Source organism: Loxodonta africana, chromosome 9, assembly GCF_030014295.1.
Source record: "Loxodonta africana isolate mLoxAfr1 chromosome 9, mLoxAfr1.hap2, whole genome shotgun sequence".
Classification (NCBI taxonomy): Eukaryota; Metazoa; Chordata; class Mammalia; order Proboscidea; family Elephantidae; genus Loxodonta; species Loxodonta africana.
Genome location: NC_087350.1, coordinates 42,041,983 through 42,064,942, shown reverse-complemented (window position 1 = coordinate 42,064,942; position 22,960 = coordinate 42,041,983). Strand labels below are relative to the sequence as shown.

At 40.3% G+C, this 22,960-nt stretch overlaps 1 protein-coding gene across 3 annotated transcripts in view; it reads left to right on the top strand.

The window, feature by feature from the left end:
• Positions 1-22,960, top strand: part of TJP2 (tight junction protein 2) — a 119,006-nt gene that overhangs the window by 72,682 nt on the left and 23,364 nt on the right. For all 3 annotated transcript variants that reach the window (XM_064291246.1, XM_010587537.3, XM_010587536.3), the window contains exons 4-11: positions 1,220-1,322; positions 3,907-4,471; positions 10,875-10,978; positions 12,004-12,157; positions 19,112-19,220; positions 19,328-19,458; positions 21,219-21,285; positions 22,328-22,478. In XM_064291246.1, coding sequence (XP_064147316.1) covers positions 1,220-1,322; positions 3,907-4,471; positions 10,875-10,978; positions 12,004-12,157; positions 19,112-19,220; positions 19,328-19,458; positions 21,219-21,285; positions 22,328-22,478 — 1,384 coding nt within the window. The remainder of the gene's footprint in view (positions 1-1,219; positions 1,323-3,906; positions 4,472-10,874; positions 10,979-12,003; positions 12,158-19,111; positions 19,221-19,327; positions 19,459-21,218; positions 21,286-22,327; positions 22,479-22,960) is intronic.

Below are 22,960 nucleotides of genomic sequence, written 5' to 3'. Positions count from 1 at the left end.
TTTGGGGACACAGATTTGGGAGCGGCAGTTATTTCCATAGAAAGTTAGTTACCAACATCATTTCTGGTTTAGGCATCTTCTGAACATGGAGTGTGAAATTGCTGTGCTTTTTACCTCTCCCTAATGCCGACCCAAGGAGCCCTGGTGGCGCCGTGGTTAAGAGCTCAGGCTGTTAACCAAAAGGTCAGCAGTTCGAATCCATCAGCTGCTCCTTGGAAACCCTGTGAGGCAGTTCCACTCTGTCCTATAGGGTCACTGTGAGTTGGAATTGACTCGACGACAGTGGGCTTAATGTCTATCCAACACTGTTTATATTTGTTTTAATTTATATTCCTTAGGAATTTAATGAGGAGTCTCTGGCTTAATGATTATCTTATTTGTAAGAATGATTTGGAAATTGGTAAAATTACTCCACTGACACAAGTTTTCCAACTCCCATCCTTTGGGCCTGAAGAGGTAATGCCATTTTAAAAGATGCATGCCTGGGGTCCCCTCAGGATCATTTCTCAGGACAGACCCTAAAATTAATCAAATATATGGCTGCCTTGGCCAGATAGCTCAAGAGTTTAGGTTCTGTTGGTATTTAAAATCTCTATGATCATTTCAAAGAGAGTTGTCTTTCTCACACAGCAATGTAGAATTTGTAAATAATTTTTGGGATAAGCTAAAGTAATCCCCGCACTATTTGCAAATACCACATCCATGTAAATAATGTGCCCACACATATAACGTGCACGGCACACCTAGGAAAATAATGTGTGAGGGAGTTGTGTGGTTGAAAACACCATATAGTGTGCATTATTTGCATACAATACGGTAGTTCGGGCTCTGTAACCTCAGCATTTCTGAGGCAGGCTCTTGACCCTTTCGCCTCCAAAAAAGCACATGTGGATATAAACCTAATTTGGAGAATATTTGCGGGCTTTCTGAAGCCCACAGTACACCTTGGGTAAAGAGGGCTTGATACAGAAGTTCCTTTTTGTTCCCAGACCTCAGCAACATTGGGTGCCTCCTAGAGTGACCCTGAGGGTTGGGAAGGGCAGCATCCTTCTCCCCAGTGGCCTCCTGTGGACACTGTCAAAGTGGGCTGCATGGCCCTTGACCTCCTTTCTTTAATAGACATTTCGGATCAGTTTGTTGCTTCTAGTTGTTCATTAATGAATGATTTTAAAGGAATAGATGAGTGTTTTCATGACCCACTTTTATTTTTTGTTTGCAGAGAAAATGACAGGGTGGTCATGGTCAATGGCACCCCCATGGAGGACGTGCTCCATTCATTTGCTGTTCAGCAGCTGAGAAAAAGCGGGAAGATCGCTGTCATCGTAAGTCCTGGTTTGCTTCCAGCTTGCCTCAGTAGCATTTTCTTTGTATGCCCAGAAGGAAATTAACCTTTCTGCTTTTAAGCATTTGACAGAATTAGGTAATCTAGGGGCCATCTCTTGTATCCTCAGTACTTTTGGAGGGGGATGTTACAGATGGTGTAAAGATTATCCTTTCCTGCCTTTTCAACTGGAGCCCCGCTGGCGCAGTGGTTAAGCGCTCAGCTGTTAACTGAAAGGTCAGCAGTTTGAATCCACCAGCTGCTCCATGCAAGAAAGATGTGGCAGTCTGCTTCCATAAAGATTACAGCCTTGGAAACCCTGTGGGTCAGTTCTCCTCTGTACTCTAGGGTCACTATGAGTTAAAATCAACCCGATGGCGGTGAATTTGGTACGGGTTTGGCCTTTTCAACTAGTCTTTCTCCGAACTTCTGAGACCAATACTTCTCTCATCTGAGTTAGTCTGCCTCAAGTAACAGGTTAGGCAGTTATTCCCTAAGAGAATAGATAAAACAGTATTAATTTAGAAGAAAAAAATTAACAAATAACATCATTTGTAAAGGCCCAAATAAGATCTGTTATGTCTTAACAGACTAGAGTTTCTTGGAAGACTGTGGTAGTCCATAGCATTCACTCATTCACTCAATTTATCCATTCAACAAACATTGGTTGAGGATCAGCTATGAGCCATATGCCACTGGGCCCTGGAGCTAGTCCGTGCTGCATGAGGTAGGCTTTTCCTTGGGGCAAGTGGACACATAAATCAAGTGTTATAGCACAGCGTGTTAAGGGCGGGGCTAGGGGATGCACTGGACATGTGATATCTAATTTCTTTTCAACTTTATGTTATGGAAATTTTCAAACAAAAATAAGAGTTGAAAGCTTAGTATAATAAACACATATCTTCTACCTAGATTCTACAGTGTTCACATTTTGCCATCTTGACTTGATCTGTGTCTGTATGTATATAAACACTTACATGTTTTTGGTGAACCATTGGAAGGAAAGTTGCAGACATCATGACAATTCAGTCCCGTGTACTTCAGCCTGCATTTCCTAAGAATAAGGGCATTCTTCTACGTAACCATAATACTGTTATCATATCTAAGAAAATTAATGGTGACTTCACAGTAAACCAGAAAACCAAACCCATTGCCATTGAGTCGGTTGCGACGCATAGTGACCCTACAGAACAGAGTAGAACTGCCCCATAGGGTTTCCAAGGAGTGGCTGGTGGACTTGAACTGCTGATCTCTTGGTTAACAGCTGAGCTCTTAACCATTGCGCCACCAGGGCTCCAACTCCACGATAGCATCTAATATTCCGTCCATATCCCAGGATGTCTTTGGTAGACTTTTTTTGTTCCTGTCCGGTATGCAATTAAAGTTCACTCATCGCATTTGGTTATTATGTTCAAATGATGGTTTTGTCTAGATTTAGTCCTTTTTAATCTGGAAGGGTCTCTCCTTTCCTCTACCCTCCCCCCTTTTTTCCCATAATTTATTTTATTTTTGTTGTTGGCAGACATTCTTTACTAGTTAAGCTAAATAAACTATTGTTTGGTTTTAAGATGACTTCAGGGAACATTTCTGGTTTCAGGTTTAAAGATTATCTTGGGACAGTAGTTTCAAGGGCTCATCCAGCCTTCATGGTTCCACACCACCCTTTTTTCATGGCATTGACTTGTTGAAGATTCTAGGCCAGCTGTATATAGAATGTCTCACTTTCTGGATCTTCATTTAATTTCTGTAACTTAGCAATGGGCCCTTAGGGCTTTCCACACTCTGAGTAGAAGCAGAGTTTGGAGGTATAATACTGTTATAGATTGAATTGTGTCCACAAAATATTTGTGTCAACTTAGTTAGGCCATGATTCACAGTATCGTGTGTTTGTCCTCCATTTTATGATTTTCCTGTGTTATGAATCATAATCTCTGCCTGTGGATAAAAACGATTAGGGTGGGATGTAACATCCTCGCTCAGGTCACTTCTCTGATCCAATGTAAAGGGAGTTTCCCTGGGGCGTGGTCTTTACCTCCTTTTATCTTACAAAAGATAAAAGGAAAGGGAAGCAAGCAGAGAGTTGGGGACCCCATACCACCAAGAAAGGAGTACCAGGAGCAGATCTGGGGTTCCTGTGTGGAGAAGCTCATAGCCCAGGGATAGATCGATGACAAGGACCTTCCTCCAGAGCCGACAGAGAGAGAAAGCCTTCCACTGGAGCTGACATCCTGAATTTGGACTTCTAGCTTACTAGACTGTGAGAAAATAAATTTCTCCTTGTTAAAGCCATCCACGTTGGTATTTCTGTTATAGCAGCACTAGATGACTAACACACGTGCTATTAGCTTAATTTGAGGTATTGTGCCCAGAGCTTTGTATTCATTGTCTTATTTTGTTCTCAGCCCTATGAGGTGTAGGCTTCATTGTCCCTGTTTTCCAGGTGAGGAAACTGAGGCTCAGTGAGTGAGGAGTGAGTTGGCAGGGAGACACAGTTTTACTGAAGCTACAACCTGAGCTTTTAAGCACCACAGACTGTATATTTATTGTAACATCCTGCATCCTCACTGTGTTTGTTTTGGTAATAGGTGGTCAAGAGGCCCCGGAAAGTCCAGCTGGCTCCACTGCAGAACAGCCCTCCTGTGGATCACGATGACCGGGCTTTTGAGGTGATGGATGAGTTTGATGGCAGAAGTGCTCGCAGTGGGTACAGCGAGCGGAGCTGGCATAGCAGCCATGGTGCTCGAAGCCGCAGCTGGGATGAAAGCCCGGATCGGGGGCATCCCCACGACCGGGCACGGAGCCGGGAGCGGCTGCCCAGCCAGGACCGCAGCCGCGGTCAGAGCCTGGAGCGGGGCCTGGACCATGACTACAGGGGAGCCCGGGACAGCAGCCGCGGACGGAGCATCGACCGGGAAGGGAGCTATGAGCGAACCTACAACCAGGCATACGACCGGCCCTATAGCCCGTCTGTGGAGTACAGCCGCAGAGCCCAGGTTGATGCCCGCTATGAAATGTCCCGGAGCCACAGCCGGGAGCACCTCTACTCCCGCAGCCCCAGCCCTGAGCTGAGGGGACGGCCAGCCCACACTGGCCAGCAGGACTCAGACCGGCCCATTGGAGTCCTTCTGACAAAAAGCAAAGCAAATGAAGGTAGTTATGCTTGGTGAAAGGTGGTGGTGGTGGTTGTGAGCGTGCGTGTGTGTGTTTAAGAAAAGCACTGTTGTAATAATAATAGCTCACCCTCACATAGTGCTTATTATGTGCCAAGCACTGACCTAAATGCATTAACTCATTTAATCATTATAGCTACCCATTGAGGGAGTTACTCTTGCATCTTCATTCAGTAAACAAGGAAACTGAGGCATCGAGAGGTTAACTGACTTGCACGAAGTTGTATGTCAGTGGCAGAACCGGGCTCCAGAAAATTGGCTTTAAACTGCTGCGCCAGTGACTATCAAAGCAGCACGAGCATCACCTGAACGCTCACCAGAATTGCGAGTTCTCAGCCCACCCCAGACCTTCTGAGTCAGAAACTCTGGGAGGGGCCCCAGCAGTCTGCAAGTTAAGAAGCCCTCCTGGTGATCCTGATAGATTCCAAGCTGGAGAAACCGCTATAAAGGAATATATTCCAACTAATCTCTTTTTTTTTTTTTTAATTGAGGTAAAATTTGCATTACATACAATTAACCATTTTAAAGTGTATAATTCAGTGGTATTTAGTGTATTCACCATGTTGTACAACTACCATCTCTGTAGTTTTAAAACTTGTTCATCATCCCAGAAGAATACCCAGTACCCATTATGCAATCACTCTGTATTCCGCCCTCCCTCCTCGTCCCTGGGCAGCCACTAATCTGTTGTCTGTCTCTCTGGATTTCTGTATTCTGGGTATTTCATATAAATGGAATCATACAGTATGTGGCCTTTTTCTCTCTGGCTTCTTTCGCTTAGCATAGTGTTGGTGAGGTTCATCCAAGCTGTAGTGTATATCAGAATGTCATTCCTTTTCGTGGCTGAATAATATTCATGGCTGTAATAATATTGCACCTAGTCTTTTTTTAAAGTATTGTATTTTTGGTGAACATGTACACAGCGAAACAGGTTCCCATTCAACGATTTCTACACATATTGTTCAGTGACATTGGTTACATTTTTCACATTGTGTCAACATTCTCATTATTTCTGTTCTAGTTGTTCCATTCCCATTAACCTAGTCTCACTGCCCCCAACCTTCTCATCTATGCTTTAGAGTGACTGTTGACCATTTGATCTCATTCAGATGTTTTTTTTAAAGGAGTGCAGTTATTCAAGGGTGATATTCCCTATAAGCTAACCTGCTATTTAGCTAAAAGATGACTTCAGGGGATGTTTCGGTTCAAGGTTTAAGGCGTATCTCACGGCAGTAGTCTTGGGGAGTCCTCTAGTCTCAATGGGTCCAGTAAGTGTGGATTTTATAAGAATGTGAAGTTCTGTTCCACATTTTTCTCCCTTTTTATCAGGATCCACCTATTGTGACCTTAATAGTGGTAGTGATAGCTGGGCACCATCTAGTTCTTCTGGTCTTAGGGTAGAGGAGGCTGTGATTCATATAGACAATTAGTACTATACACTGGTTCCTTCTCTGAATTTGGGTTTTCTTCAGGTGTATCTTAGATGGCTGCTTGCAAGTTTTTAAGACCTCAGATTCTACTCACCAGATTAGGCTGTAGAACAGAAATCTATCCAGTCTTGATGGTTCCTGCTGTATGCCTGGGACTATACTAAACAAATACTCTCTTCCTTAATCTTCTTAAGAACCCTGTGTGGTAGGAGGCTTCATTCCAGTTTTACCCATTGCTGTCGAGTCGATTCTGACTCATAGCGACCCTATAGGACAGAGTAGAACTGTACCGTAGAGTTTTCAAGGAGCACTTGGTGGATTCGAACTGCTGACCTCTTGGTTAGCAGCCGCAGCACTTAACCACTGCACCACCAGGGTTTCCATTTTACAGATCAGGAATACCAAAATACAGAGAGGTTTTCGGTATGCCCATGGCTGAGGTTGGCTCTGGCCCAGTCTGCCCTTCCCACGTTGCATTCCTGGAGCACTTGCACACACTTAACCACATCAAAGATTCACTAATGCCCTGTTTGGCAGCTAGAGAAGCTAATAGTACCCGCAGCTCAAAGGCGAGGATTCTGAAATAGAGAGGGAGAGCGACTTCTCTGAATCTTGAAGCCAATAAATAAGTGGTGCAGCTAGAACTCAAACTCCGTCTCCTGGAACTAGACGATGGAAAGCAAGGCTCTGAGCCCAGTGTTGGTGTATCTCTAGTATCGATTCTTATCTTCTAACTTTCTAAATTCCTTGTAACATATCTATTGTTCTCTTTCTAAGGGGAATAAAACGAAGAGCACCTGATAATGCAAAGTGAAAGAGTTCTTGCTTTTTAGGTTTGGGTTAGCATCTAAAATAGCCTATAGAATGGGAGGGTTTGTTTTTTAGTCTTTCTAAAGGAGCAGGAAGAGTTGAGTTATGTAACTAGGTGCCTGTTGAAAACAAACACAAAACAAACCCAGTGCCGTCGAGTCAATTCTGACTCATAGCGACCCTAGAGTGCAGAGTAGAACTTGCCCCATAGAGTTTCCAAGGAGCACCTGGCGGATTCGAACTGCCGACCCTTTGGTTAGCAGCCATGGCACTTAACCACTACACCACCAGGGTTTCCCATGTTGAAATAAAAAAAAATACCAGAGGAAAAATGCAGGGATGTGAATAATGGGATACCTGGAGCCCAGTCCCAGAAAATGGGGGTGAAAGTTGAGGTTCCATTCTCTTTGAGGAGTGTTCATCCTAGGAGGTTTAAGGATTTCACAGAATCTTTATATACATTTATAATGACATTAGTTCATTAACCTCTAAGAATTATAGAGTAAAACTACCCGGCACTCCGATCGAAAGAGGACTGTAGAGAAGTTTTGAGAGAGGAAATTTGGCGTGAGACCTCCTTCAGAGAGGTTTGGTGCTCATTCTATAGGACATGGTGCCCAGGTTCTTGAATTACCTAAGACAGTATATTTCAAATTTCTTTTTTTTTTTTTTAATTGAGAGCCACATGTTGCACCGTTTAACTCATATATCCAGGCACACATGGACACATGTGGATATCAAAAACCTGAGCCATACTTTCATGAAACCACACTTATTCGATGTAATGCATTCTGAAAGATCCGTTTACATTAATAATAACAAAAAAAGAGGCTGAACATTATGCTAAGTGAAATAAGCCAGACACAAAAGGGCAAATATTGTATGATCCCACTTATAAGAAGTATCTATAACAGCAAATGCACGGGAGAAAGATGTGGCAGTCTGCTTCCATAAATATTACAGCCTTGGAAACCCTGTGGGGCTGTTCTACTCTGTCTTACAGGGTTGTTTTGAGTTGGAATTGTCTTGGTGGCAATGAGTTTGAGTTTTTTTGTTTTTTGTTTTGAGGTTTTGTTTGGGGTGCTGAAAAGGATTTGGAAACGAACAGTGGTTGTGGTTGCACAGTATTGTGAATGTAATCAATGCCACTGAATCGTACACTTAAAAACGATTATTATGGCAAATTTTATACGTACTTTACGACAGCAAGAATAGTGCTGGTTGCAATTCCCTGAGTTGATTTCAAGATTCATTCGTGGGTTGTAAGCCACAGTTTAAAGACACTGTCTTAAATGGTTGTGCAAGTCATGCCTGGTCTTAGTGAATCAAGGAAAAAAGGGGCTCATGCCCCTTGGCTGAAGCAGCATTTTACTTCTGGGCCATTTTGTTTCCCAAACCTGGACTCTTCTTTTTTTAATGTGCCACTTTTTAAAACAAGATTTTTTTACTGCCTTTTGCTAAGATTGCACAATGACTTAGTGCTCACTGACAAGGGTTGTTTACCCAGTACCCAAAAAGGTTTCTTAAAAGAAATCTGGTAGTAGGCAAGACCTACATTTAATTAAGAAAAATATGGCCCATTCTTATGGCAAACTATTGCATTTCACAGGCCCCAGATAGCCTTGCTGGTAAATGTCTTAGAAGCTGGTCAACTGATTTATTTATTTACTTATTTTTCGTTTAAGAGATGCTCACATACATGTACCAATAAATCTATTTACAACCTTACAATAAGCGTGCAGTTTTTAAGAGGATAAAGGAGTTGTTGGTATATGAACCTGAAAACCAAACCCACTGCTGTCAAGTGGATTTCGACTCATAGTGACCCTAGTGATTAATTCTATTAGTGTACCCTTCTGTTCTGTATTATATAGCCTTCTGTTCTAGGCCATGAGGCCTTTTGAGCAGTAGAGAGTTTTCATTCATGAAAGCAGATGAAGTCTTACCCTTATTCAGCTTCCTAAATTGGGAGAGGAAACAGCCTCAACACTTTTAATCATTGTGGTAGGACCTGGTGTTGACAAGTGTACTGCAAGCCATTTAAAACCTTTTTTTTAAAAATCTATTTCATGTTAGGTTAGGTGCCATAGAGTTAGTTTTGACTCATAGTGACCCCATGTGACAGAGTAGAACTGCCTCAGAGGGTCCTCTAGGCTGTAATGTTCACAGATCACCAGGTCTTGTTTCCCATGGAGCCACTGGTTGAGTTTGGACAGCCAGCCTTTTGGTTCATTCTACTTCGTAACTATCCTAAATTGTAGGTAGTTATTTAGTTTTATAAGATTCTCACCCAGAACAATAACAACAATAAAAGAAAATTGAATGTGCCTGGTTTGAAATCTGCTAAGTTGTGAGAGCTTTCTAAAATAACCAAAATTCATTCTTAAAATATGTATATTGACAAGTTTAATAAATAAAATTTGAGTTGTGTGAATAGCATGTAAAGTATTCTTAAGTGTATATATTCCTAGGAAATAATGGTGTTTTTTCTCTTGTGATAGCAATTCCAGGTTCATAAACCCACAGAACTGCTGGTTTTAGTGTTTATTGCTTTGCCTGTCTTATTTACCCCCCCCCAAAAAATATATATATATATTTTTTATACTCTTATCCGTTTTCTTTACAATGAATTTTTTTTGAAATGCCAAACCCCACACAATCTAAATTATTACAGACAAAGGGCATACTTTATGCAGTGCTCTTCTCCAGACAATTTCATTGAAATTCTCAGTTTCAGCAGAATATGCCTATTGAGTTTAGGGAATTATGTTTTTTCTCGCCAACATTTCATTTCGAAAACGGTAATTTTATATAGCAGATGCCCATATAGCTTTCACCTAGTTTTACCACTTAACGTTTTGCCACATTTGCTTTCTTTTCCCCCTTCCCTCTTTTTTCCGTTTTCTCCCTTCACATTTACACAAACGCACATGTGCGCACACACTCAGTGCCTTTTGTGAACCACTTGAAAGTAAGTTGTAGGTATCTCCCAAGGATAAGAACATTCTCTGGCATAACCATAATATCATTATTACACTGAAGAAAATCAGCATTAATATCCCTTTAATATATAGTAGAGTTCATTTTATGGTCCCTGGGTGACACAGACAATGAAGTGTTTGCCTATTAGCTGAAAGGCTGGCATTTCTAATCCACCCAGAGGCACCTCAGAAGACAGGCCTAGTGATCTGCTTCTGAAAGGTCCCAGCCTTCAAAACCCTATGGAGCAGTTCTACTCTGCACAAATGGGGTTGCCATGAGTAGGAATCTACTTGATGGTAACAAACAGTGGAAATAGTCCATTTTGAAGTTTTCACGCCACCTCCCACTTTGGATCAAGGAGCAGTGAAGGCTCGTGCATTGCATTTGCATTGTTTTGTTTTAATTTTATTGTGGTAAAATATATATAACAAAAATTTGCCATCTTAATGATTTTTAGGAAACCCCTGTGGGGTAGTGGTTAAGTGCTACGGCTGCTAACCAAGAGGTCAGCAGTTCGAATCCACCAGGCGCTCCTTGGAAACTCTATGGGGCAGTTCTACCCTGTTCTATAGGGTCACTATGAGTTGGGATCGACTCGATGGCAGTGGGTTTTGGGTAATGATTTTTAAGTATATATTCAGTGAACATTAATTACACTCACCATGTGGTACAACCATCCCCACTATCTATTTCCAAAAGTTTTTCATCACCCCAGAGACTCAGTATCCCTTCAGCAACAACTCCCCATTTCTCCTTTCCCACAGCCCCTGGCAACCAGTCATCAACTTTTTTGCCTTTATGCATTTGTTTGTATAAGTGGGATCACACAGTATTTGTCTTTTTGTGTCTGGCTTATTTATTCCCTTAGCATAATATTTTCAAGGTTCATCCATGCCATAGGATGTATCAGTACTTCATTTCTCTTTGCATTTGGTCTTTATGTCTCATTTAATCTAGAACAATGCCACCATCTCTTTTGGTGCTCATGACATTGACTTTTTAAAACACTCTAGCACAGTGGTCTTGTAGAATATAAATTCTAAATTAATTTTAATTTATAAAATTAATTTTTCTTAAATATTTTTAAATAGTCTTAAGAACCAGACTAAATTTTCTGAACAAGTTGATGGTATATGTGTAATTTGTATGTGTGTCTTCTAGAGTATGGTCTCCGGCTTGGGAGTCAGATCTTCATAAAGGAAATGACCCAAACGGGTCTGGCCTTTAAAGACGGCAACCTGCATGAAGGAGACATCATTCTCAAGGTGGGCAGATGAGAGTGGAGGACAGTCCTGTTCATTCTTGTCTTCATGGTCTGCATTTTCACATTCACAGGCCAACACAGTGAAGTTTTGTTGGGGTAGGGATCAATAGGAAAATGAGACTAAAACGGCAGCATTACGAGATGATATTTTTGTGTGTGATAATACCATCTCACAGTGCTGCTCTTTTAGTCCTGTTTTTCTATGATTGACTTGGCAATTATATATATATATATATATATATATTTTTTTTTTTTTATTTTGCCAGTTCAACAGTTTTTACACGTACAATTCAGTGACATTGATTATGTTTACCTGAGATGATTTTTATCTGAAAAACCGGACTTTGAGATTTGTATAGTTTACTGTTAGATTTTTTGTAAACCTCAAGTACTGTTGTCTTCTCTCTGTTTATTAAAGTTTAAGCTCCTAAAATAAGGAAAGTTGAGAGGGAGAGTTGGTGGCATTATTAATGGTGAGTATTTAATAGTTTTTGTAAATCTCTCCAGTCATGAAATACACTCCAGTAATGAACCAAACCATCGTCTTGAGCTTGGAGATTAAACAAATTAGCAGGGTGATTTAAGGACACTAGAGCTCTTTTATGCCTACATTGGGGATCCAGGTATGCTTGGTTGTGTTTAATTTAAAGGATAATTAATTTGTATTCAGTCATTCATTCCAAAGCCCATGACTGAATATCTGAGTAGAGCTGTTACATTTTTAGCAGGGGAAAATAGGAGTTTCCTGTTCTGTTGAGGAATGGTTGTATTGTAATTAACTTTGTTGTTGTTGTTGCTGGGAGCAGTCTAGTTGATTCCAGCTCATAGTGACCCCATGTGAAAGAGTAGAACTACCCCATAGGGTTTTCTTGGCTATACATAACCTTTACAGAAACAGGTTACCAGGTCTTTCTCAGGGCTGCTGGGTGGGTTTGAACTGACAACCTTTCAGTTAGCAACTGAGCCCTTAACTGTTGTGCCACCAGGGCTTCTCACATATAACATTACCATTCTTCATAAACACAGATCAATGGAACTGTCAGTGAGAACATGTCTTTAACGGATGCTCGAAAACTGATAGAAAAATCAAGAGGAAAACTCCAGCTAGTGGTGTGGCGAGACAGCAAGCAGACCCTCGTCAACATCCCTTCTTTGAATGACAGCGACTCAGAGATGGAAGGTAATGAGATTGTAAGCTTAGCAAGGAAGGCCGTTGCTTTCTGCATTCTCCTCTCTATTTAGCATAGCTGTTCAGCTTGAAATTAAATTTTCAACAAAACCCTCCCTTTCATTTTTTTTACTCTGTATTTTGTTGTTGTTGAGACTATATTTAGCAAAATACATACCACTTCAACCGTTTCTACATGTGCCATTAAGTGACATTGATGACATTTTTCTAGTTGTGCAACCACTCTCACCCTCCTTTTCTGGGTTGCTCCTCCTCCATTAACATAAATTCACTGCCCCACGAGTTTCCTATCAAATCATTTGTTGGAGTTGCTGTTGCCAGTTTGATCCTATATAGATAGTTCTTAAAAGAGCACAATGCTTTGAAATTCTGTTCTGCATTTTTTCCCTTTTTATCAGGATTCTTCTATGGACTCTGATTGGAATGTTCAGTAATGGTAGCCGACACCATCCAGTTCTTCTCGTCTCTTGGCAAAGGAGGCAGTTCTTGGAGGCAATTAACCACACATTCCATATTCTCCTTCCATTCCTCATACTCCTTCCTCTGTTGCTCCAGGCGAATAGAGACCAATTGTTGTGCCTTGGATGACTGCTTGCAAGCTTTTAAGACCCCAGGCACTATGCGACAAACTGGAAGGTGGAACAGAAGCACTAAACATGTTATTAGGCCAGTTAACTGGGGTGTCCCATGAAACCATGACCCTAGACCTCCAAACCAAGGAACCAAATGCCATGAGGCGTTCAGTTGTACATAAGCAGCTTCAGGAGCTACTCTTTTTTTTTTTTTGTCCCCATTGTCGTAAGTATATCTATCACGCAACTTTGTTTGCTGATCCAACTTTTTACAGGTGTACAACTTATCTACAGCTTTTACAGTAATCAGCTGTCACCCTACCCTTAATCAGTGCTGTATTTCCATCACCATTAACCACCTCTTTTCCCCTGCCCCTGGTAACTATTAATAAACTTTGTTCTCTATACATTTGCCTTTTCTTATTTTTTTACGTAAGTGAGGTAATACATTATTTCTCCTTATGTGATTGACTTACCGTATTTTACACAGATAATGTGCACCTCCTGTGTTTATTTGCCAGCCACACCCCCACCCCTGCACGAGGCACCCTCAAAAGTGCCGTCATGCCAATCCTCTTCCACATGTTGCTATATAAAAAAAATCAGCATAGTGTGCTTACAAAAATATCTCCCAAGGCCAGAGGGTGACTGGCAAATGAATGCAAAAGGTGTGCATTATTTATGTAAAATATGATATTTCACTCAGCGTTATGTCTTCCGACTCCATCCGTATTGTAGTGTGTGTGAAGACTTCATTTCTCCTACTGGCTGAGTAGTATTCCATTGTATGTACGTACCACATTTTGTTTATCCATTCATTTGCTGATGGGCATTTAGGTTGTTTCCACCTTTTGGCTTTGTGAATAGTGCTACAATGAACATTGGCATACAAGTCTCTGCTTTCAGGCCTTTTGCATATAAACCTAGAAGTGGGATTGCTGGGTCATATAGTAGCTCTATTTTTACTTTTTTGAGAAACCGCCATGCTGTTTTCCACAACAGTTGTACATTTTGCATTCCCCCAGCGTTGGTTAAGGGTTCCAGTCTCCCCCATCCATACCAACATTTGTTATTTATTTATTTTAACATTAACCATCCTAGCGGGAGTGAAATGGTATCTTATTGTGGTTTTGATTTGTGTCTCTCTGATGGCTAATGATGCTGAGTGTCATTTCATGTGTTTGGTGGCCACTTGATTGTCCTCTTTGGCGAAATGTCTATTCAAGCCCTTTGTCCATTTTGTGATTGGGTTATTTGCCTTTTTGTTGTTAAGTTGAAATTTTATATATATTTTGGTTATTAGATTCTTGTTGGACATGTGGTTTCCAAAGATATTCTTCCAGTTGGTAGCTTGTCTTTTCGCTTTTTTTGCCAAAGTCTTTTGATGAACAAAGGTTTAAAATTTTTGAGGCCCATTTATTTGTTTTATCTTCTGCTGTTTGTGCTTTTGCTGTTATATTCAATAATCCATTGTTGAAAGCTTGGCCCTGCTTGTTCTTCTAAGAATTTTATGGTTTTAGTTTGCACATTTAGGTCCTTAATCCACTTTGAACTTGTTTTTGTGTATGGTGTGAGGCATGGATCCTGTTTCATTTTTCTGCATGTGGAAATCCAATTTTCCCAGCACCATTTATTGAAGAGACTCTTCTTTCCGCATTGAATGGACTTAGTATTCTTCTCAAAAATCAGGTGACCATAGATGTGTGGGCTTATTTCTGGACTCTCAGTTATGGGTCTGTTGAGATATTCTGTTTCCTCTTGAGTCAGTTTGGGTAGGTTGTGTGCTTCTAAGAATTTGTCCATTCCATCTAGGTTATCTAGTTTGTTGCCGTATAGCTGTTGATAAATATTCTGTTATAATTCTCTTTATCGGGTGGGTTGTAGTGTCCCCTCTTTTTTTTTTTTTTTTTTGGTTATTTCCGTCTTTTCTCTTTTTTTCTTTGTCAGTCTAGCTAAAGTTTGTCAATTTTATTAATCTTTTCAAAAGAACCAACTTCTGGTTTTATTGATTCTCTTTATTATTTTTATGTTTTGATTTTGTTTATTTCCGCTCTGATTTTTATTATTTCCTTTCTTCTGGTAGGTTTAGGCTTAGTTTGCTCTTCTCTTTTTCTTTGTAGTTCCTGGAGTTGTGGAGTTAGTCTGTTAACGTGGGATCTTTCTTCTTTTTTTCATGTGGTCATGTATCGCTTTAAGTTTCTCTCTGTATACAGCCTTTGCTGCATCCCATAAGTTTTGGTATGTTGTGCTTTCATTTTCATTTGACTCCAAGAAATCTGTGATTTCTTCCTTGACCCATTGGTAGTTTAATAGTGTGTTGTTTAATTTCCAGTATGTTTGTTTATTTTCCAGGTTTTTTTCTGTTATTGATTTCTAGCTTCTCTGTTGTGGTCCAAGAAAATACTTTGTATGATTTCAATCTTTTTAAGTTTATCAAGACTTGTGTCCTAACATGTGGTCTATCCTGGAGAATGATCCATGTGCACTAGAGTAGAATGTGTATTATGCTGTTTGGGGGCATAGTTTTCTATGTATATGTCTATTAAGTCTAGTTAGTTTATAGTGGCATTGAATGCCTCTGTTTCCTTGTTGATCTTCTTTCTAGATGTTTTGTCCAGTGTTGAAAGTGGTATATTGAAGTCTCCAACTATTATTGTAGTACTGTCTATTTCTCCCTTCAATTCTATCAATGTTTGCTTTATATATTTAAGAGCCCTGATGTTGGGTGCATCTATATTTATGATTGTTAAATCTTCTTGATTAATTGACCTTTTTATCACTATGTAATGTCCATCTTTATCTCTTCTGACAGGTTTTATCCTAAAACCCATTTTGTCTGATATTAAGATTGCCACTTCTGCTATTTTTTGGTTATTATTTGCATGGAATATGTTTTTCTATCCTTTCACTTTCAACCTATTTGTGTTCTTGAGTTTAAGATGTGTCTCTTGGAAACAGCATATAGTTAGATCATGTTTTTTTATCCAGTCTGCCACTCTGTACCTTTTGACTGGAGCATTTAGTCCATTTACATTCACTGTAATTACTGATAAGAAGCGACTTACTTTTGCCATTTTGTCATTTTTTTGTGTGTGCGTCTTAAGCCTTGTTTGCCTTTGCTACTGCTTGCTGTTGTTGTTTTTTTTTTTTTTTTGGTTTATCGTAGTGAGTCTTTTTTGTTCCTTTCTCCTTTCCTTTTGTGTACATTTATTATGTATTTTCTTAGCTGTTACAATGAATGTTACATTTAACAGCTTGTATTTATAACATTCTAGGGTAAGTTGGTACCAACTTAACTACAGTAACATACAAGAAATTCTACGTACCATTCTTTTTCCCCTTTTCTTTTTGTTATCAGTGATTGTCTTTATATTTCTTGTGCCCTGTAACATAATTTTATGCTTGCTTTTTATATATTTGTTATTAAAAAACCTGAAGGGCAAAACATTTCAAATTAGCATGAATACTTTATTCTAGCCCTTGTACCTGTTCATGCATTTCCGTTTATTAGGGATCTTTCTTTTTTACGTATAGCTTTGAATTACTTTCTAGTGTCTTTTCCCTTCTATCTACTCAGCTTCTGTTAGTGTTTTTTGTAGGGACAGTGGTGGTTATGACTCTCTCAGCTTCTGCTTGTCTGGGAATATTTCAATTTCACTTTTATTCTTGGAGGACAGTTTCGCTGGGTATATTATTCTTTGTTGACAGTTTTCATCTTTCACACTTTAACTATATCATTGTGTTGCCTTCAGGCCTCCAGTATTTTTGAGGAGAAATTGGCACTTAATCTTATTGGGGATCCTTTGTATGTGACTGTTTGCTTCTCTCTTAGTGCTTTCAGGATTCTCTCTTTATCTTTACTTTTTAGAGCCTAGCTGTAATGTGTCTTGGTGTAGATCTCTTTGAGTTTATTCTGCTTGGGATTCTTCGAGTTTCCTCGATTTGTAGGTTCATGTTCTTCATTAGATTGGGAATATTTTCTGTCATTATTTCTTCAAATATTCTTTCTGTCCCTTTCTCTCATTTCCTTCTGGAATTCCATGGCGCATATATTAGGTCTCTTGTTATTGTCCCGTAATTCTATTAAACTGTGTTCGGCCTTCTTGAGCCTCTGTCCTTGTTGCTCTTCAGCATCCGTAATTTTAACTATCTTATCCTCTAATTTGCTGATTCTTTCTTCTGCCTGATTAAATCTGTTGATAAGTCCTTCTGTTGTGTTTCTCATTTCAGTTATTCCATTCTGTTGCAATATCTCTTGTTTTAGATCCTCATTTTGTTCTTGCGTTGTTTTCCTTATTTCTTTTGCTCTTTGTCAGTGTTTTCCCTTGGTCCTTTAATTATGTTTAGTGTTGTTGTATTATATACTTCCATTTTTGCAATTTTTTGGTCATCGCTAGATGCACTTTCATTCCCTTCGTCATGTTCATTTGGTTGGCCCATCATTATTCTGTTCTTTGTGTGTCTTGTGATTTTGTTTTTTGTTATTGGGACAATGGAATTTTTGAGGATGTTAACTTTCTCAGTTTCCCCCAGTATTTTGGGTTTTTGCCCACACTACTTTATGTAAAAAAAAAAAAAAAAAGTAGGCAGGCAGAGTGTTCATCCTTTCCTTTTACTCTCTATTAGCTCCTTCTTCCTCCCTGGTTTAATTAGGATTTGAAAGTTTTAGGTCTCTTCAGCTTTCAGTCTCTCCCAAACACATCGGAGAACACATTGTGGTCAGTCTGTCCACCTGCAGGGGCATCACCACTCAGGTGAGATATCATGTATCTGTCCGCCAGTGAGTGCAGTCCTCTCTTTCTGGTTATTACTCCCTTCTCTTTGTTTCTGCAACTATGGTTTTAGTCAGTAAACCGACAACCAGCAAGCCCCCCGGGAGCTGGGTGTTGCTCTCCAATTTTGTTCGAGGCTTCCTTCCCTGCTCTGTGAGGGCTGCTTATATGTGAGCTGCATTCAGGGGAAGCACAGGCAGACTATCCTCCATTTCAGAGGAGGTGGGGCTGGCACTTCCCAGAAGGATTTCTGAGAGATCTGTCTTGTCTTGTTTCAGAGCCCCAGTGGCCCTGTGGTGGCTGGGGGAGCAGTCTCCATTTAGGTGACCCACTTCCTGAGTTCACTGTAGGGGAACCTTCTGTAGGAGTTCATATCAGGCCAGCAGTCAACAGTTACTGGTTGTCACACTTTGAATGGGCTCCCGGGGAGGTCTGCCTTTTTGCTATCGGAGGAAACCCTCCATTTTAAACATTAGTGGTAAAAGATAAGTGCTCGGTTGATAGTTTCTTATTAAAGTGTCTTTTAAAATTAGGTTTCTGATGGGAAATTCTGGTGCACTTGTGAGCTCCTAGTAGACTCTGACTTAGGCCACTGGAAGCAAAACATGTCCGTACAAGTGGCTTAAAGAACCAACAAGATCATTTATGTATTTGTTATTTGGTCAGTTTTGTACTTCTGTGTTTTTGTTTTTTTAAAAGTGGCTGTTAGTATTTATAGCAAAGAAAAAATGATTTGGAGGATAGTCACAATAGGTAGATCCTAAAAATGAAGAATTGATCAGAATGACTGGATATTGTACTATTCGCTGCTTAGTGATCCATGTTACCTCTTCTCTTTTTAAAAAGTTACGTTCATTGCTTGAATATGAAGTACACATAGGATAACACATTAATCTTGTAAAAATAGTCGTGATAATTTCCTTCTTAACCATCTAATATTGCTTTTGTGCAGAAATGTTTAGGAAATGTTAAGTTTTCATTTTAAAACTGAATTTTGTTGCCTTTTAAAAATTTTTCTTTATAAATCCTTAAGACTTACTTTGATTTCCAATATACCAAAAGTCTTCTCTGTCAGTCACTATACCTGTGTATCCTCTACTCTGAGTCAGTTCAGGAAGCAAAAGGGTCCTATGAACTAGTTCCAGAACCTAGGAGGTTATGGTTTATTTCATTGCTACTAAAAGTACAGTCCTTGGACCAGCAACGTCATCTGGTAACTTGATAGAACTGGAGAATCTCAGGCCCCACCCCAGAGCCACTGCTTTCTAACAGTTTTTCTAGATGGTCTGTATGCACATGGAAGTTTGAGAAGCACTGGTTTGTTTGGTAAAAATGAGTATATATATATGATCCCAGTAATTGGGTTGCGAATCTTCAATAGCAGCTTTGCTGGAAACATACAATTCTGAATTTGGTATCTTCTTTATGAATTAAAGCCCTTTTCCTTAAAACTATCAAGTTTTTTCGAGGGAAGACTAAACTTACAGCTCATTTACTGCCTACCTCTTGCCCATTTCCCGTGTTTCTTACCTGGAGAATAGTATAATTTCAGTGGAACCCTTAAAGAATTTATTAAAACGTCTTCTTCTTTTTGAAACCAGACATCTCTGAAATAGAGTCAAACCGATCATTTTCTCCAGATGAGAGAAGACAGCAGTATTCTGATTACGATTATCATTCCTCCAACGAAAAGCTGAAGGAAAGGCCCAGGTGAGATGATTTGTGTTTTTCTTTGTACACACCTCATTGTTAGTGTGCACACACATGCGTTTGTGAGTCTGTCACATCATGAGACATTAACATCATGTCTGCTTAAGTTCAAGAGAGGACACATCTGGCAGATTGTCCAGGATGGGAGCCACACCTACTCCATTTAAGTCTACTGGTGATATTGCAGCTGCCGTGATAGAGACCAGCAAGGAGCCCAGACACCAAGAGGAACCGCCAGGTGAGGCTTTATCCTGCTTATTTTCAACAGCTGTCTTCAGGATTTTATACTCGATAATTCCAGAGGGTGACTGGAATGCCAGAGAGAGAAATTATAAAAAATCATTTCCATATGTGTAAGAGGCTCCTGTTCTCTTTTTCTTTGAATGTTGAGAAAATATAATGAATGTAACAGCTCTTTCAGTTTTTAAACAGAATTGGTTATGTTGGTAACATTCTGTCACCTTTGATGAGTTGAGGTCCTTTTTGTCTCCCATCTTTGATCCCAATCCCATTCTTCTAACCCTGCTCTCTTCCTGTTGTTGTTGTTGTTGTTAGGTGCTGCTGAGTCGATTCTGATTCATAGTGACCCTAGGTACAGCAGGATGAAACACTGTCCAGTCCTGTACCATCCTCACAATTGTTGTTATGCCTAAGCCCATTGTTGTAGCCGCTGTGTCAGTTCATCTCGTTGAGGGTCTTCCTCTTTTTCACTGACTGTGTACTTTACCAAGCATAATGTCCTTCTCCAGGGATTGATCCCTCCTGATAACGTGTCCAAAGTATGTGAAATGTAGTCTCACTATCTTTGCTTCCAAGGAGCGTTCTGGTTGCACTTCTTCCAAGACAGATTATAATAACTTGACATAAATAAATATTGATCCATGGAAAAACCATAGTTTTATTATATGGTTTTTAAGCTATAAAAATGCTACCTTCTTGTACATATAACTATACATCTTGGATTTCAGAGGTTCATTTTTCTTTTTTTCCTGTTTTTTATTGTACTTTAGATGAAGCTTTACAGAGCAAATCAGTTTCTCATTAAACAATTAATACACATATTGTTTTGTGACACTGGTTGCCAACCCCACGACATGTCAACTCTCTCCCTTCTGGACCTTGGGTTCCCCATTACCAGCTTTTCTGTCCCCTCCTGTCTTCTCATCCTTGCCCCTGAGCTGGTGTGCCTCTTTAGTCTCATTTTGTTTTATGAGCCTGTCTAATCTTTGGCTGAAGGGTAAACCTCAGGAGTTACTTCAGCACTGAGTTAAAAGGGCGTATGGGGGCCACATTCTCGAGGTTTCTCCAGCCTCTGTCAGACCCGTAGGTCTTTTTTTGTGAGTTAGAATTTTGTTCTATATTTTCCTCCAGCTCTGTCCAGGACCCTCTATTGTGATCCCTGTCAGAGGAGTTGGTGGTGGTAGCCGGGCACCATCTAGTCGTGCCAGACTCAGTCTGGTGGAGGCTGTGGTAGTTGTCGTCCATTAGTCCTTTGGATTAATCTTTCCCTTGTTTCTTTGGTTTTCTTCATTCTCCCTTGCTCCAGATGGGGTTCATTTTTCTTATTTTGCAAAACCATTGGCACTTGCTAATGCTCAAAGTAGCCCTGGTGCCCTGGTGGCACAGTAGTTAAGTACTCATCTGCTAACTGGAAGGTTGGTGATTTGAACCCATGCAGATGCTCCATGGGAGAAAGACCTGGTGACCTGTTCCTGTAAAGATTACAGCCTAGAAAACCCTGTGGGGCAGTTCTACTCTGTCACATGGAGTTGCTTTGAGTCGAAAATCGACTTGATGGCACCTAATAACAACAATAACAATGCCTCAAAATTAAACTTTACCTTAAAGCCTTGTTTTTGTTGTTTCATGTGATGACATGTATGTAGCATAAGGTACAGACTTCAATTTTTGTGGATTTTGTGATCTTTGTATTTAAGAACAAACCAACAAATTCCTATTAGTCTGGTTTGATATCGGTAAACGTTGTTTAACCCACAGCTCCTCAACCAAAACCAGCCCCGAGAATTTTCAATCGTCCTAGTCCCGAAGATGAAGCAATATATGGGTATGTATTTCAGTCTTTGTCTCTCTCTCATTTTCTTTTTTTCCTTCCGATACGGCACTATCTCTTTAGCTAAAACCCAGAAGAATAGTGATTTTTACATACAGATGGTTATTTTGCTTATCATCAGTCATCTTTAAGCAACCCCTGGTGCTAGTGTTTATTATGAGTAAGAGAAATTATTTGTAGGATAAGTAAAATGTGGAACTGGGTGAGCTTTGTGATATTCCTTTGGCTTGCTTGTCTTATTTCTCTGGCTACTTTTCCAGAATGTTATTCTGAATTTTGTGTTTAACAGATAAATTCAAGATAGGTGAAGTATTGCTAAACTATGGTGCTTCTGAAGGGGTGTGGAGACATGATGATCCCAAAGATGTATGTGTATGTGAGGGGAGGAGTGACACAGGGCCCTGCACTTGACTGATCAAGACCTTGGGCTCAGTGGTGTTCGAGAGCAGCTGCCTCCAGGAATAGGATCCAGCTTCCCTGGACCTAGGATGTGTCTCCATTTGACAAGAGCCCTGTGGTACTGCCAGGATTTCCTTTGAGAGAATCCTCAACTGGGAGTCAAATGGTGTCAGTTTTAACCTAACTCTGTCCTTTATTTGCTTAATATCATGAATGAGCTTTTGTAAACATTCTACATTTTGACGGTTTCACCAGTAATGCAGGCCTACTATAGAAAAACCTGTGAACGCTGGAAGCTGTGTAAGGTGGAAACCTGTCAGAGGAGGAAAACTCAAATATTTTGCACTGAGTAGAGAATGATAGAAAAGCAGTGACTGCCCTCTATCAAGGGCAGAAAACCTGCGAGACCCAGAAAAACAAGGCAGTTTAGTCGACTTCTGGCTTCATAGGTTTCACTGTAATAATTTCATAGTCCCAAGGAGAAGAAAATCATAGACTACATGAGAAAAATGAGACAGAGCTTAGTAAACTGCAAGTCACCCTATAGACAGAAGAAATGAAATCTCTTCTCTGCTAATTTTCATTCCCCTTTCAAAAAATATCCCCCATCTTTCCTTTCTGAAACTGAACATGGCAGCCCTAATACCAAAATGGTGAGGTTCAAGAAGGGAGACAGCGTGGGTCTCCGGCTGGCTGGTGGCAATGATGTCGGAATATTTGTCGCTGGCATTCAAGAGGGAACCTCGGCAGAGCAGGAAGGCCTTGAAGAAGGAGACCAGATCCTGAAGGTAAGGAACACCTAGCCCTGTTTCTAGAAGTTACATGGAAAGAGTGAGGTTTTCTGGGGATCCTTACTCAAGTAAGGAAGGGTAATGGGGGATGTGGTCCTGCTTGGGAAAATAGAGCAGCTGGAGGTTTGTTAATGCTGAGCGTTGAGGTCTCTTTTTCTCTCAAATGGATTCTGTCTTCTCAGCCCTGGAGCCTAAAGCCCATCCCCATGTCTGGGAATTAATAGTGTTTAAGACCCTTGCAAGGAGTCCCTGTATGGTGCAAATGGTCAGCATGCTTGGCTGCTGACCTAAAGGTTGGAGGTTCAAGTCCACCCATAGGCACCTCTGAAGAATGCCTTGGCGATCTACTTCTGAAAAATCAGACATTGAAAACCCTATGGAGTGCAGTTCTACTTTGGCAAATCTGGCGGTGACCATGAGTCAGAGTTGACAGCAACTGGTGAAGACCCTCACAAAGATTTTTATTAGTTTGATTAAAA